The sequence below is a fragment of the Haliotis cracherodii genome, unplaced genomic scaffold (genome assembly GCF_022045235.1).
Source record: "Haliotis cracherodii isolate W230 unplaced genomic scaffold, xgHalCrac1.p SCAF_9, whole genome shotgun sequence".
Taxonomy (NCBI): Eukaryota; Metazoa; Mollusca; class Gastropoda; order Lepetellida; family Haliotidae; genus Haliotis; species Haliotis cracherodii.
The window spans coordinates 54,999,478-55,016,664 of NW_027266343.1; the positions used below are offsets into that span (position 1 = coordinate 54,999,478).

At 42.0% G+C, this 17,187-nt stretch overlaps 1 protein-coding gene across 2 annotated transcripts in view; it reads right to left on the reverse strand.

Annotated features, from left to right (window-relative positions):
• Positions 1-10,971: 10,971 nt before the first annotated feature.
• Positions 10,972-17,187, reverse strand: part of LOC139452285 (armadillo-like helical domain-containing protein 3) — a 52,518-nt gene continuing 46,302 nt past the window's right edge. For both annotated transcript variants that reach the window (XM_071233695.1, XM_071233694.1), the window contains exon 27: positions 10,972-12,685. In XM_071233695.1, coding sequence (XP_071089796.1) covers positions 12,593-12,685 — 93 coding nt within the window. In that variant the 3' untranslated portion in view covers positions 10,972-12,592. The remainder of the gene's footprint in view (positions 12,686-17,187) is intronic.

The following is a 17,187-nucleotide window of genomic DNA, read 5'->3' on the forward strand; positions in this document are numbered from 1 at the left end:
GTTTTACAACTAAAGCTCATCATTGTCGGAACATTATCGCAGTGGGACAAACCCTTTATTTTGACTACAGAAACCCTTTGTTCTTAAGTGTTAACCACAAGAGGGATGCACGTCGCTATGTGCAGAGCTTGACGTATCAGTAAGACGTTCTGGCTTTATCATCTAAAGCAAACAGAGGACCTTTGGACGATGAGTCTGACAGGTCATGCGATCCCAGGACAAAGGTCTGTTTTATCTCTAGTACTATCTCTAGAAATAGCTCCAACCTCAAAACATCAATGCCTACAGCAGGCTGGGTATTGTGTTTATAGCCCTTAAGCTTCAATGACAGTCTTCTATTAAGACGATGATGGTCATCAGCTGTTGGTGGTCATTGGCCTCAACTGGATAATATCCTGAAACATTCCCTTGGGAACTGTATGGGGGAGGCAATTGATCTGCAGGGTTTATTCACCGATTTGGTTCTGTATGGATATGAAGAGAGTGCATGAATTAATCACAGGGCTTTACTCCGCATGAAGCAAGTGTCTATCAGATCAGTGAAACACCTGAACCGGGCGGGTGCTACTGGTAGGGCAGCCGCCTCCGTGGTCTAGATGTAGAGCGTCCCCCCGGAGAGCGGAAGGTCCGGGGTTCGATCCCCGGCCGCGTCATACCAAAAGACGTTAAAAGATGGTACGTGTTGTTACCCTGTCTGGCGCTCGACATCAAGGGGCTTAAACAAGGACTGGTCGGCTCGGAGTCAGTATACTGTGTCTGAGTGGGGTATTCATGTTAAACTGCGGCATGGTATCTCAGTGAGCTGGCACTATAAATCGGCATTAGTCCGGACTAGTACAAGCAGCCACAGACACACACGTGCATGCACGTCGCTATATAAGTGCAATAATCTTGGACGCGACGTTAAACCCAATTTCACCTCACCTCACCTACTGGTGGGGCAGGACATGCTTTCCCGTTTGACGAACACCTGGTGGCATAACTGAATTTCAGTGATCTATTCATATAGTTATCACCACTATTTTGCCTTTTACACCCAGTGGGATAATCGAGTTATTCTCTGGCATTCACATATTGTATTCATGTAGGGTCGAACCAGAGTGGTCAGAGTGACGTGTCATCCTTTCTCTTCCTCCTACTAGTCTACCACCAAGTGCATGCATCTGAAGAGAGTGAGAACTTTGGTGTACACATCTGAGGTTCGGAAGACAAGACTACACAATATACTGTTCACAGAGGAGTCCAGGTTTCATCTAGCTCTGATAGCCGGGCAAGGAACTACAGGCACCGAGGAGAACGTTTCTGCGACGCTTGCGTTACTCAACGCTGTCAGTGAGTGAGTGAGTTGGGTTTAACGCCGCTTTTAACAATATTCCAGTTATATCGCGGCGTGTCAGCTTTATGAGGGAGGAAAGCCCGAAAGGATGCAGGTATCAGACGTTTACCACTTCAGTGAAACCCACGAGCACGGTTATGGTGCTGACAAACCTAGAAACATAATCGCGGCGAACCGGGATTCGAACCCACAATCATAGGTTTCTGGCGTGCCCAAGGGACGCACATCTGCACCGCGAATTGGGCGCCTTAGACGTCTGGACCACCCGTGCCCCCTCGCTGTCAGTTTTGGGGTGTAATGGTATGGGGTGGCATCACAACCCATGAGAGAACACAACTCAGGATTATTTCTGGCAAGCTGAAAGGCGTGCGCTTCGTGAGCTCATGTTCTTCCCTTTGGAGCAGGATAATGCCGCCCTCACGCTGCACGTGTTGTAACAGACTTTTGAGGGCATAATACAATTGCGGTACTGCAATGGTGGAGCGATGCTTATGACAGGACCGGCAGGTAACGCCAGCTCAGTTGGCACCATCTTTAGTTGACATTTGGAACAACATCCCCCCGGCTGTTTTCAGTCCCCTGGTGTCTTCAATACACCGCGGCTGCCTCGCCCTTATCAAAGCAAATGGCGGTCACACCCTGTATTGACGTTGTTGATAGAGTTGTTATGCCACCCTTATTTTAGGGCGTGTCGCTCTGCCTCGTGTTATCAAGCATGGGTTTTGGCAATGAATTTGTTTCTGAGCCACAATGCCAATTTAAAAAGTTCTACTAGACAAAGTGCCAAGTTTTAGAGCCACAGTGTCATTGTATACGTTCTAGTAGACGCAGTGCCATTGTATAAGTTCTACTAGACACAGTGCCATTGTATACAATCTACTAGGCACAGTGTCATTGTATAAGTTCTAGCTATTGTAAAAGTTTTTCCAGTCTTTGGCCTGTAGAGCTCTGATTACAGAAAACAGTCACACTGTTGGATTTCCCTCTTTATTCAATGACCCAGTAGTGAAACCCTCACGGGAGCTATTCAATAACACCCCTCCACACAGAGGGTGTACCGTGATTCATGCTTAGTGCTGATCTGCATCCTGACTTAAACAACTAATCCCAATCATCACAGAACTGGCGAAGCAGGATGAGAGGGTGACACAGATATTTTTTCGGTCACTGCTTTAAAAAATGCAAGATTGGGCAGTCTCTTAGTATATACATTCTGTCACATGCTGTAAAACAATCACAAAACATGGTTAGAAACTTATGGTGCTCTACAAGTGATTCTCATAAAAAGTAAATAACCACACAGTGAATCCTTGTTACATCTGGGCGTTCAAAAGATCGATCATAGGCAATACATTTATATTTTCATTCACAATTAGCAGATCAACAGTTGCCTCAAGCCAGGATAAAACATATTCAGATACACAACCTAAAACATTAATAAAATAATGCAAACCTAATGTAAAGTAACACAGTGTGGCATTAGTGAAACAGCCGTTGTAATGGGTCTATAAGTGTGTGTGTGTGTGTGTGTGTGTGTGTGTGTGCTAGTCTGTTTGTTGTGTGTGTGTGTGTGCTAGTCTGTTGTGTGTGTGTGTCTTGTGTGTGTGCTAGTGTGTTTGTTGTGTGTGTGTGCTTGTATGCTTGCGTGTGTGCGTGCGTACGTGCGTGCCTGCGTGCGTGTGTGTTTTTTTAACGCAGTACTCAGCAATATTCCAGCTATACGACGGCCTGTAAATAATCCAGTAAGGACCAGGCAGTCCCATGAGCAACCACCCATGCCCACATAGCAACCAAAGTCTGTAGGAACTTATACTTTGTACACAGTTATAGATCTGGCACTGCAACACTCCTTGTCCATACACTACACTAATTACCATATCAAAGTTCACACTGTGGAATGAATGAGGAGACATAACTAGTTTCCATACCTCAAAGACGTTTACAATCAGAAAGTAAGTTCTATTCCACAACTTTGTGTCCACCCGGATTGAGACGACTATTGACAACACATCAACTAACATCAAATGTACATTAAGCATCAAAGATAAAAAAGACTTAATTTTCATAAATATTAAGATGGGGGTTAAATAATTGAATCAAAGAGTTGAATGGCACTTATATGACCAAATTTAAAAAATACTTTATCGATATTATTTGGATATCAAGGTAAAAAAAAATGGCAAAAGAAAATTTGCCTTCTTGACTAGCCTGTATTTTCTGGACCAGGCAGACAGTCCAAACAATGGTAAAATTGTTTCACGAAAGTCTCACACAATAACTTTTGTTATTGGTTATACCAGAATCGGTTATTTGTGTTTCTGCATCAACATGACCAACCCTAAAAATGCTATTTACATATTTGTAAAAATCATGACAAACTGTGTCAAGCATAATTCACCTGATCATGTTAATAAATATAATGGCTCAGCTCTATAAATTGCACATTCAGCTTCACAAAGCACCAAGACAATTATGTAACAGATTTATCAGGCAATCAGATGATGTTTTGGAACCAGGTTTACTCAGATCCAACCTCCATCAGCCTTGACCTTCACTAAATAATCCTCCTTCATGGAACACAGGGACAGCAATAACGTTCTACAATTGTAAACTACCCAACGTATGTTTGGGCTAACTGACAACTTAACATGACTAGCCAATGATTGTAACATGAATGAGTGAGTGAGTGAGTTGGGTTTAACGCCGCTTTTAACAGTATTCCAGTTATAAAACGGCGTGTCAGCTTAATGTGGGAAAAAAGCCCGAAGTGATGCAGGTCTCAGACGTTTACCACTTCAGTGAAACCCAGGAGCACGGTTATGGTGCTGACAAACCTAGAAACATAATCGGGGCAAACCGGGATTCGAACCCACGACCATAGGTTTCTGGCGTGTCCAAGGGACGCAACTCTGCACAGCGAATCGCGGCGCCTTAGACGACTGGGCCACCCGTGCCCCCATAACATGAATGAACTAGATGGGGTGACACTTAGATTGCTGATTGAAACGGAGTTCCAATGTAAGGTGTTTGTTCTTTAATGCCACTCTCAGCAATATTCCAGCTATATGACAGCGGCCTGTAAATAACCAAGTCTGGATCAGACGATCCAGTGATTGACATCAATAATACAATTGTGATATGATGACATGCATCAATCAAGTGAGAGGGCCCGACCACCCGTTCCCATTAGTCACCTCTTATGACAGGCATGGGTTTCTGAAGACCTATTCTAACCCCTGTCTTCCCAGGCCTGTAAGATGTCTACAGCATGTGTGATAGTAACAGCTACAGTGCTAATAGGGATACACTGAAAATGTCCTGCTTACAGTGTCAGCTTTGTCTGCATCCTCAAACTAAATTTTCTTGGAACAAACTGTGACATTGATCTACAAGATCACTCTGTGATAAAGCCAGTCACAGTTTGAAACCTTTGGGAAAGAAATCCATTGCATGTCTGTGTGATACCAAGCAAGTTAGATGAAAAGTTTGGAAGGAAGCCATTGAGTTTTTCTGAAAATATTGAGCAGAATAAAACAACACACTGTAGAGTTGAAATTGCACAGTTGTCAGAAGAAAGAGGAGATGGAACATTTACTTGTTATTTATCATACAGGGGAGATTGGATGAAGTCAACTGCATCCTTCATAGCTGTTACAAGATATGAACATTCTCCACATAAACACATCTCACTGTCTGAGCAGCTTTACCGTAAATCATTGATTAAACAGCTTGTATATTGTTTTTGACCATCACTTGATACATAGGGTTTATTGAGTCAGGCTTATATCTATGGTAACATTCCTTATCTGATCTGGCTGGGACTGTACAGTAGGAAGGCTGGCGGCAGGACGAGTGGGTGAGTGAGTGAGTAAGGTTTTACGCCGCTTTTCGCAAAATTCCAGCAATATCACAGCAGGGGACACCAGAAGTGGGCTTCACATTGTACCCATGTGGGAAATCCAACCTGGGTCTCCGGCATGATGATTAAACACTTGGACCACTAGGCTACCCCAGCACTCCTTTATCAACTCGTGATGACAAGTTTGACTCTATTTACAATCCAAAATCATATTTCCAACTTTTTCTGTTCATAAGAAGTGTCACAAGTGCATAATGTACTCCTAACCAGCTTTAGTGACAGAGAGATTAGTGATGTCATTTGTCTGTGATGTCATGATGACTGATGATATGACAATGGTCTGCAAAGCATTGTGATGCAATGTCATTGTAGTGATATGTTCTGTGGAAGCCAGCGCTTTAACCGCAAGGCTACCCACCATCCTAACGACAGAGGACTAAGCAGTGGATAATGTTGACACTACAAGGTACGGTAGCTACCTTCCTATAAACAATGTTGTAAATAGTCTATCAGATACGGCACATATCATCCCTTATACCACTGTCAGTGAACAGGTGAGGTGGAGTACTGCTTTCAGCAAAGTTGGCAAAGTGAGAAAACAGTCAACTTCATAAATCATGTTCCCCATGTTTGGGTACAAATTAAATGCAAGAACCTCTAGGCCCCCTCAATGCACCCTCAATACCATGAGGTAACAAGAGATATACACAGCACAGCATGGGTTAATCGACACTGTGGTGGTACTCAGCATAGTATGGGTTAATCGACACAATGGTGATACCCAGCATAGTATGGGTTAATCCACATGATGGTGATATACAGCACAGTATGGGTTAATCCACACGATGGTGATACACAGCATAGTATGGGTTAATCCACACGATGGTGATACACAGCATAGTATGGGTTAATCCACACGATGGTGATGAACAGCATAGTATGGGTTAATCCACATGATGGTGATATACAGCACAGTATGGGTTAATCCACACGATGGTGATACACAGCATAGTATGGGTTAATCCACATGATGGTGATACCCAGCATAGTATGGGTTAATCCACACGATGGTGATGAACAGCATAGTATGGGTTAATCCACACGATAGTGATACACAGCATAGTATGGGTTAATCCACACGATGGTGATACACAGCATAATATGGGTTAATCCACATGATGGAGATACACAGCATAGTATGGGTTAATCCACATGATGGAGATACACAGCATAGTATGGGTTAATCCACATGATGGTGATACACAGCATAGTATGGGTTAATCCACACGATGGTGATACACAGCATAATATGGGTTAATCCACATGATGGTGATACACAGCATAGTATGGGTTAATCCACATGATGGAGATACACAGCATAGTATGGGTTAATCCACATGATGGTGATACACAGCATAGTATGGGTTAATCCACATGATGGAGATACACAGCATAGTATGGGTTAATCCACACGATGGTGATACCCAGCATAGTATGGGTTAATCCACATGATGGTGATACACAGCATAGTATGGGTTAATCCACACGATGGTGATACACAGCATAGTATGGGTTAATCCACATGATGGTGATACACAGCATAGTATGGGTTAATCCACATGATGGTGATACACAGCATAGTATGGGTTAATCCACACGATGGTGATACCCAGCATAGTATGGGTTAATCCACATGATGGTGATACACAGCATAGTATGGGTTAATCCACATGATGGTGATACACAGAATAGTATGGGTTAATCCACATGATGGTGATACACAGCATAGTATGGGTTAATCCACATGATGGTGATACACAGTACAGTATGGGTTAATCCAAACCGTGGCACTACACACCAATACATCACTCCCTGATGTCTACAGCAAACAAACATTCCTCCAAACAAGACAAAATCAATAGTCAGCATAACACATCTTTACAAATAACAATCCCATCAAATAGGAAGAAATATCTCCCTGCATTGGGACATAGGCTTGTTTTGCCCAATTGCTGGTTGAGCATGTCTAGGTTGGGATGATGCTAGCATGATCAGTAGAAATAGAGGGGACTAGCAGGGGACATTTAACTTGTGGCAAACAATGTGGACATAGTAACTCAGGATGAGTGAGTGAGTGGGTGAGTGGTCGGGTGAGTGAGTGAGTGAGTGAGTGAGAGTGAATATTGTTTTACGCCACTTTTAGCATAATTCCAGAAATATCGCAACGGGGAACACCATGTACCTACCACACCCTCCCTGGTGAAGGAAGTGTAGTCATAGGTATTATATTACAAAGAGAAAGGTTTCATATCAAGCAACAACGATTGGATAACTTGACAGGGTAATATTAGTTCTAGCGCTTAGAGCATAATCAACAGATAGCCTATAGCGCATGACAAAAATCTATTTATTTAAATATTTTATTATGGAGCAAATATTGTTAAAGCAATACAGTGAAGCAAGTATTGTGATACATCATGGAGCAGGCAGTGTGTGATATGCATGATTTAAGCCCTATTGGAGACATCAGTACAATATTGTCTGTAAGTACTGCCAGCTGAGGTATATAACACAACCGTAATCGGCGGTAAAATTCTCTCACTACATTTACAAGATTCAGCTTTGATTATCGTTTACAGAAAGGCCGACAAAACACATCCACCGATAAAACTTGGAAAGATTTGTAAATGATTTTTTTTGTACTATCCAGTTACTTTGTTGACTATGATATGTAACATGTATCAACTTGGATGATTATGTTAATCTAAGTGACATATGTATCGAAACAATTTGATTGCAGTGTTTATTCCCTGATCTATGTGTGAAGTGCTAGAATCCCTTGAAGGGTTTCGACAATCAATATGGATATATCTATATCAACACGATAAAGGGAGGCTCTAGCTGCGGCGCCATTTTGTTTGCAGAGAACCTAAATACATGCATGTTTAATGGAACAATACTTGCAATATTTGCACATATTTTTAATGACTAAAACATACACAACAAGAAAAGATGGTATAACTGACCATATACGTAAATATTCCCATTCATGATCATTTGTCTGCCAGTGACGCCATCTCAATTCAAATAACAATCCATTGGCTATATACTATACAAATGTACAACAAATTTAAATAGGGTTTATAACAGAAATGTACATGCATTTTGATTATATACACATATACAACATACCACGCAGTATTATAACACTATCAACTAGTTGACACTACCACAGCTGTCTGACATATACTGGCAATCAGTGTAATATTGCTGCTTCTTTGGTCACAAAGTCCATCATCACCGTTATTTGGCTAAAAAATATTCTTGGATCTCAGGCACCCAAAACACCTTGACTGAAAGCATTTTCTGTTCATTTGTACAGAGAATAACAGATTATTCACAAAACATGCTGACAGTCGGCACCAAATTTTAAAAATGGTACAACCCATGAAATAATCTATATGCTTCGTGTCCACAATTACAAACATCAGTGAGGTCAGCGGACACACCTGCACCAAAATGAAACACAATATCCAATATATACTACTCAAAAGAAGTTAAAGAACACCTGATTCTTTCATATAACTGTAGTTAATCCATCATGACAGCGATTCTTTCATATTGCTATGATTAATCTGTCATGGCATGACAGATAACTACAGTAATATCGAAGAATCCTTTAACTTCTTTTGAGCAGTATATACTACTCAAACCTTTACAGGGTTTTGACATAGTGAGTTGGGTTTAATGCTGCTTTGAACAATATTCCAGTTACCGTATTCAATGCAATAAGAGCCCAGGGTGCTCTCACAAAAAGAAATAGGGGGCTCTTGAAAGATAAATTTCGGGGTTTATGCTGACAGCCTGAAATGTTTATGTACGACATATATTTTTCTAGAATTTAATTGCCCATAATTAAGGTAGCAAATAACACACGGGTGCGTATTATACACGAATAAATAAGTCTTGTGTACATTGCTCAATCGGAAGGGGTGCTAATTGGGATTGTTCATTAGCCAATATATTAGCAAATATCCCCGTGGGCGCTTATTACGTCGAATACAGTATATCACGGCCTGTCAGCTCAATGTGGGAGGAAAGCCCGAAGTGATGCAGGTCACAGACGTTTACCACTTCGGTGAAACCCACGAGCACGGGTATGGTGCTGACAAACCTAGAAACATAATCAGGGCAAACCGGGATTCAAACCCATGATCATAAGTTTCTGGTGTCCCAAGGGACGCCAACTCTCCACAGTAAATTGAGAACCAAGACTACTGGGCCACCCATGCCCCCTTCCTGCGCTAGAAACTAACATGTTCAGTCCACTAGTAATAATGATAACATCTGTCAAAACCCTTACCAATGTCAAATTTCTACTAGTCTTTATGATACCTTAACTATTTGGCAGTTTGGCACAGACTACGGGACTAGTGTTAATGTCTAACGCTGTCTTCTTGACATAAGTTGAGCAATATATTTGTGAAAAAGCATGTGAATGAGAACACACGGTTGTAGTCTTCATGGACTGCCCCATACTCCCTTCAGTTACCAATCAGCAGAGGACCACGCTTGAACACACAATGTAGTCTACCGTGAATACAAACATTCCAAATATTATCTCTACACTGTGATGCTAACTGATTTGATCACAGGGACAAGAGTGGTTGGTTGATTTGTTGTTTAACGCCCCACTCAGCAGTATTCCAGCTATATGACGTCTGTCTGTAAATAATCGAGTATGGACCTGACAATCCAGTGATTGATATCATGAGCATTGATCCACGCAATTTGGATCAATGACATGCATCAACCAAGTCCGCGTGTCTGACCACCCGATCCTGTTAGTTGCCTTTTACGACAAGCATAGTCGCCTTTTACGGCAAGCATGCATAGCTGAAGACCTATTCTACCCCGATTCTTCACAAGAGTGAGCCTTTGCCACTTGCAACAGTGTCCAATCACCTCATGACAGGGATCTATCTCCACCAGCTAAGTGACCAATATTCAACCCCAAGTCTGCAGAAAATGTCTGTTTAAATTCCAAAATTGGAATTACAAATTTCCCAATTCATGTTACATGGTATTAACTAATGTTCTGGCTCTGTAGAGGGGACTTGTCAAGGGTGGATCCAGCATTATCAAAAGGGAGGGGTCCAAAATATCAAACACTCCCTCAGATAATCTTACTGCCTACAACATAACACATTTGGTTTTTTGAAAGTGGGCGTCTGGACCTCCTGGACCCTCCTCTCCTGGATCTGCCTAGGTTTGTGTTTCACAGACCGATTTGGGCATATAATGATTTTCTCCCAAACTGCATTCCAAGTACACTTAATTTGGATTCCTGGGTAAATCCCTGTCATGGTGTGTTGAAGACAGACATTCGACACTTTGTAGCAAAACCCATGAGCACAAACATGATGGATCACAATCGAGAAAAAAAACTGAATCTGAACTGGTGGATTTTGGAACTGCTAAGGGATGGAAGTCTGCATGGAGTACAGAACGCTAAGCCTTTGAGCACCTCTGTCTCCTCCAGACAAAGGAATAATGTTTTGTTGAGCAAGGACAGTTGCAGATCCGTTATAGACATAAAGTCTCCTTCTTAACATCCACATTGCATCATAGGCATGCAAGAGTAGTGACAGATATCATAGATACCTCAGTAACATATCAGGGAGGGACTGAGTTCATATCCTGGTTGCCTGGCAACAAACCAGTGGTTGATAGAGTGACACCCCCCAGCGGCGATGACAAACAATCAGTGTTGGTGTTTCCAATTGTGAGAATTTATTTAATTCGCTTCTGTCATTAGCCTTGATCCAAGGCTGCACTGAAATAAAAGTCCATACATGTGTAGTAATTCTATCCTCCTAAGAGGCAAGTCTAGATATGTGGACAGTAAGGACTCCAGCTTCTCATAGGGACAACTAGAATTTATGATTTCATGGCTGGACACAAATGGCACCCCAGTATGTTTCTGCCCTACAAGATCCCATCTCTGAGCTCTGAGAAATAATGACAAATGATTCAGGGTTCTGCTTCACCTGCAAAATGAAAGACTATCAACTTGTGAAGTAAAGGGGTTGGGGGAAACGAATCATATCACACCCATAGTATACATACCATATGCTATCGCAAACCCACCATATCGCTACACCTCTAGGATCTATACTGCATCCCTACACTGATACAAATGTGAACACACCAGACAACTTGTCACTCCCACAAATAAAACAACATATCTATTCACTATAACAAAATCGGACCACGACAAACATGACTTCCCCATGTCATGTTCCTACGTTCATACACCTATATACCCTCACAAACCCTCCATGTCCTGACCCAGGTGTGGCCAGGTGTGTTCCCCAACATCAATACACAAACACTACAGTTCATGCGATGTACTTTGTTGTCATGGTAACATAACAAGCCTCTTCACAAAAGTCTTCCTATGTCTGCTAGGACCAGTCAACGAACTCAATCGTTCCTGATCAACAGGATCAGTTTCAGTCTGTGTGAGCCACTCGTGTTCCCCTGGAGTCGAGGTACAACAGCCAGGTCTGGCCCTTTTTCCGGTGAAGCACAAAACTTGGATCCATCCGTTCCACAAACAAGCTCAATATTCCAGTTCTTCAGCAAGTGTCTTTGAGCCATCCTCATTGGCAGCAAACTGGAGGTATATCTAACTGTTTATGTTTAACAGTCCATGCTGACCAGGTTTGCTTGTTATAAGTTAAAGCTGTCCAGTTCTGCTTGCTACAAATTTAACCTGATCAGTTTTGCATGCTACAAAATTAATCTGATCAGTTTAACTTGCCATAATTGCATGCTGACTATTTCGTCTCTGGCAGTCCATATTATTGTCCTTAAGTATTAGAATAGCTTGAATCTGCTGTGTAGAGAACATCACCGAGGTTTTACTCAAGACTGAGTTCGAATCCATGAACCCACAAGTTACACAGGTAATCTCTGTTGCATGCTGACGTCCAGAACCTTGATCACATCCACAGAGCTGCTCCTTCACAATGCAACATCTTCACTGCAAGAACTCTCAAAGGATTTCAAACATCTTGTCCAATCATCCAACAGTACATTTCCACTGTTAATGTTGGCCCACATTTACCTTTCTCTATTGATATGATAAAGTTCTGACGTTTCAACCAAGCTTTGATAGTGAACTAAGCCTTGCATTAATCCACACAATACCAGTAAAACAGGATGGCCGGTGTGAGGACCGCTGTATAACCCTGTGGCAGTCACCAGGAACCATGTAATGCTGTTGTGAGAATGAGTAATATGTAAAGCCTGGCAACTGGAACCTGGCAATCAACAGCATCTAGACTCCAGTCTTCTTGCTGCATCTGGAGCCTGTATCCCAGCACCTGTTGCTAGGACAGGGTGGACAGTTCGTGGAGGACGTCCTGCTGGTGACCAGCCAGGTTGGATACACCGCGTCTCACGTCACAGATGATCAGACGGACCTGAAACAGTGAAACAGATTGTGTCACATCATCCCATCACAGGTGATCACAGTCTGATTTTTGTTTGTTGTTTAACTTACCACTCACCAGTATTCCAGCTAAATGACGGTAGTCTGCATAAACAATGAGCATTGACCTACACAATTGGGATAGGACAACATGCATCAACCGAGTCACCGAGCCTGACCACCTAATCCTGTTAGTCACCTCTTATGGCAAGCATGAGTTGGTGAAGATTCTAACCTGAATTTTCAGGGTTCAGAAAGGCAAATATCGGGAAGGCTGCCAAACGTCATAAATAAAATACCCCACTCAGACTCAGGCTGCTGGACAATATGAAACTTTTCAAATGTCTAACTGTGGACTACAGAAAATTCCTGACAAAATCATTGACAAAGTTACATTTTATAGCCAAGGACTGGAAACAGAAATATAAGTGTAGAATCTGTGCTAGAGTTAGTACCTGTTGGACTCTCGGGAACATTCCCATGTTAGAGTCAAACAAATATGAATTTTGAAAAGCAATTCTAGTTCAAGTCACATTTAATGTTATTGTGCTTCTGACATAACATCAATTGGTATTCACAAGCCTCAATTGCCACTCACCATCCTACTCTGATCAAATTACCTCATTCATTATTCAATCATTGAATTATCTGTGCTAGTGTGTTCCCTGGCTTCGTGTGAGTAATATCCGCTAATTCCCTTCACCGAGTGTCGCCCTTCCACGTACACCCCAGATGCTCTTTGAAGTCTGGCCAAGGGGACCTGTAGGTAGGAGGTGGGGGGAGACCCTGTGGGGATATCTAGACTGTACGATCTCGGTCTTTGGGGGGTGGGGGAAGGTGCAGGGCAGGGCAGCCTGGAAGTGGGGGTAATAATATTAACAGTATCGCTAGCAAGGGTGGCTATATATATGCATGATATGATCAATCCCCACTGGAGAAAGCATGGGTACTGCCTAATTTTGCCTTGAATTCAAACTGGAAACAGTTATGGTGTTCTGGAACCTCATCTGGCTTTGAATCCAAAGTTGAAACAGTATCATAAACCTATCACCATGTTACCCAATATAGCATTTGGTTCCTGACAACCTCGGGAAAATCTTGCAACCAGCTCATCTTCCAAACCCAGGTTTTGAAATGACTCACTTCTAAACCTGCTGTAAGGTTTAATATTTCTATTGTAGTACCTAGGTTTTAACAATTCATGTTTTGACACTTAATGTGAACACAATTGTGTTTGATGATTGGCTAAAAGTCACAATTTTTTCTACATGAAAATTCCATGATGCGAATTGAACCTGCAACCTCACATATTGTATTAAGTTTCGTAACCCCCTGTTCTCCCACTGAGCTACCATGGCAGGTGATGAGAAGTTGTTCAGTTTATCATGTCATGACTCCAACTAGTCCATGCTGCACATGGTTTATTTCTCGCACACTTTGAGCAAATTCCTTTTATACCGCAATACACTGTATTGTTTCGCTATAAGCATAAGGTATGTCAATGTTTTCTTATTTTTTCTGTTTTTTCTTGCCTTTAGATGGTTCATAAGTTGGATAAAACTGGCTTTTCCCACATCGCAGTTTTACATTTTCAACCAAAACCTCTGAGGCATGTTTTATCCTATACATAGAGTGCTGGGGACTTAACATGGTCTTGAATCCAAAGTAGAAATGGTCATATTTGGCTGGGACCTAACCTGGCCTTGAATCCCTACTGGAAACAGTTATAGTGTGCTGGGGGCCTAAGCTGGCCTTGAATCCCTACTGGAAACAGTTATAGTGTGCTGGGGGCCTAACCTGGCCTGGAATCCCTACTGGAAACAGTTATAGTGTGCTGGGGACCTAACCTGGCCTTGACTCCCAACTGGAAACAGTTATAGTGTGCTGGGGGCCTAACCTGGCCTGGAATCCCTACTGGAAACAGTTATAGTGTGCTGGGGGCCTAACCTGGCCTTGACTCCCTACTGGAAACAGTGATAGTGTGATGGGGGCCTAACCTGGCCTTGACTCCCAACTGGAAACAGTTATAATGTGAAAGGGACCTAACCTGGTATGGAATCTCTACAGAGTGTTTGTATTGAATGGGACTATACCGATATGCCACAGCCAAACAACTACACTTGGAGGTTACCATAGTTACCAGTGTACTAGGTCATACTAGAATAGGGATCAATCTTGAAAACCAAGCATTTCAACTAGCCTACGGAGAGATTCATTTCTAAGTGCAACCCTGTTATTTCCAGACAAAAACCTTGAAATTTCTTTTCAAATGTAGTCCCTGCTTCTGCTTGTTAAATGAACAATGACAAAAGTATTTTCAGCATATCACCTACATCCACATCAGAACATGATAAATTAGGAAACAATTATCCATCAAAATTCTCATATAATAACTAACATGTTTTCTACACACACATAGAACACAAAACCCTTTCACCATGTTCACAAAATAAGCTATGTACGTAACTGTATTCCACAACAGTTTTGATTGACACAAAAGCAACAGAGGACGTCCGGTGATGAACAAGTCAATACCTGAAGCACATTTAAGCATGTTAGCAAAAAGGAAATGGTGGCACAGAAATAGTTTTCTAGAATTAGAATGAACTATTTTAAGGAGACGTAAGTCATAGCACTAGAGCTTGCCGATCCTGTCTGAGAGGGTCGGAGAGAATGGCCAGGGATTGACAAGACCACACCACCAATAAGCCTGACTTTGTCATTTGCATCCCAGCGCAGTCGAGGACTAATCCTCGATCAATATGCAGTAAATCTCATCAAAGCAAACAAAGTGGCAAGTGCTTGGCTGTGGCTGCATTAATGCTGGAAATAAATACAGGTAGTGATACAATAGGACCAGCGTAACCTCACAGCCGGCAAACCTGCATACTCGGGATCTCTTCAGCGTGTAATGTACTCGGACATATTAACTCTTTACTTAAGCTTGGCTCAGATAGAAAACAGGTTGGGTTTAATTGTAAGTTTGGTATAATAGCATGAGGCAAAAACGTTTTTTACTCAAATGGAATTAGAAAATGGAAGACATTAGAGAGAGCTGAACAGAAATTTGAATAATATTGAACCATATTAACCAGAAGTTTGGCTTAATGAAAGATGTGAACTGACGTCAACCTCCTACGATGTTCTTGGAAAATATCGGGAGACAAACAAACTTCCAATCATTTTAATTTTTCTGACTACGTTGCTTGATTTAAATCTAATGCTATATTACGGAAGTTGCTGATCAAAGGAAGGAATGAGTAAAAGTAAATTAATATTTTGGCAAACATAACAATGAATGCAGTGGCCTACACATTTGATTTTAATGACATATTACCTGACAGACGCTTGAGCATTATTTATTGTTGACAGTGAACTTGTCATTTAGAATTTACAAATTTACTCAAACTGTATATATAATACCCTGAATAACAAGGCCACACCAACTGTATGTAACACCCTGAATAACAAGGTCACACCAACTGTGTGTAACACCCTGAATAACAAGGCCATGCCTACAGTATGTAACACCCTGAATAACAAGGCCATACCTACTGTGTGTAACACCCTGAATAACAAGACCACACCAACTGTGTGTAACACCCTGAATAACAAGACCACACCAACTGTGTGTAACACCCTGAATAACAAGGTCACACCAACTGTGTGTAACACCCTGAATAACAAGGCCATACCTACTGTGTGTAACACCCTGAATAACAAGACCACACCAACTGTATGTAACACCCTGAATAACAAGGTCACACCAACTGTGTGTAACACCCTGAATAACAAGACCACACCAACTGTGTAACACCCTGAATAACAAGACCACACCAACTGTGTGTAACACCCTGAATAACAAGACCACACCAACTGTATGTAACACCCTGAATAACAAGACCACACCAACTGTGTGTAACACCCTGAATAACAAGGTCACACCAACTGTATGTAACACCCTGAATAACAAGGCCACACCAACTGTGTGTAACACCCTGAATAACAAGGTCACACCAACTGTGTGTAACACCCTGAATAACAAGGTCACACCAACTGTATGTAACACCCTGAATAACAAGGCCACACCAACTGTATGTAACACCCTGAATAACAAGACCACACCAACTGTGTGTAACACCCTGAATAACAAGACCACACCAACTGTATGTAACACCCTGAATAACAAGGCCACACCAACTGTGTGTAACACCCTGAATAACAAGGTCACACCAACTGTGTGTAACACCCTGAATAACAAGACCACACCAACTGTGTGTAACACCCTGAATAACAAGACCACACCAACTGTGTGTAACACCCTGAATAACAAGGTCACACCAACTGTGTGTAACACCCTGAATAACAAGGCCATACCTACTGTGTGTAACACCCTGAATAACAAGACCACACCAACTGTATGTAACACCCTGAATAACAAGGTCACACCAACTGTGTGTAACACCCTGAATAACAAGACCACACCAACTGTGT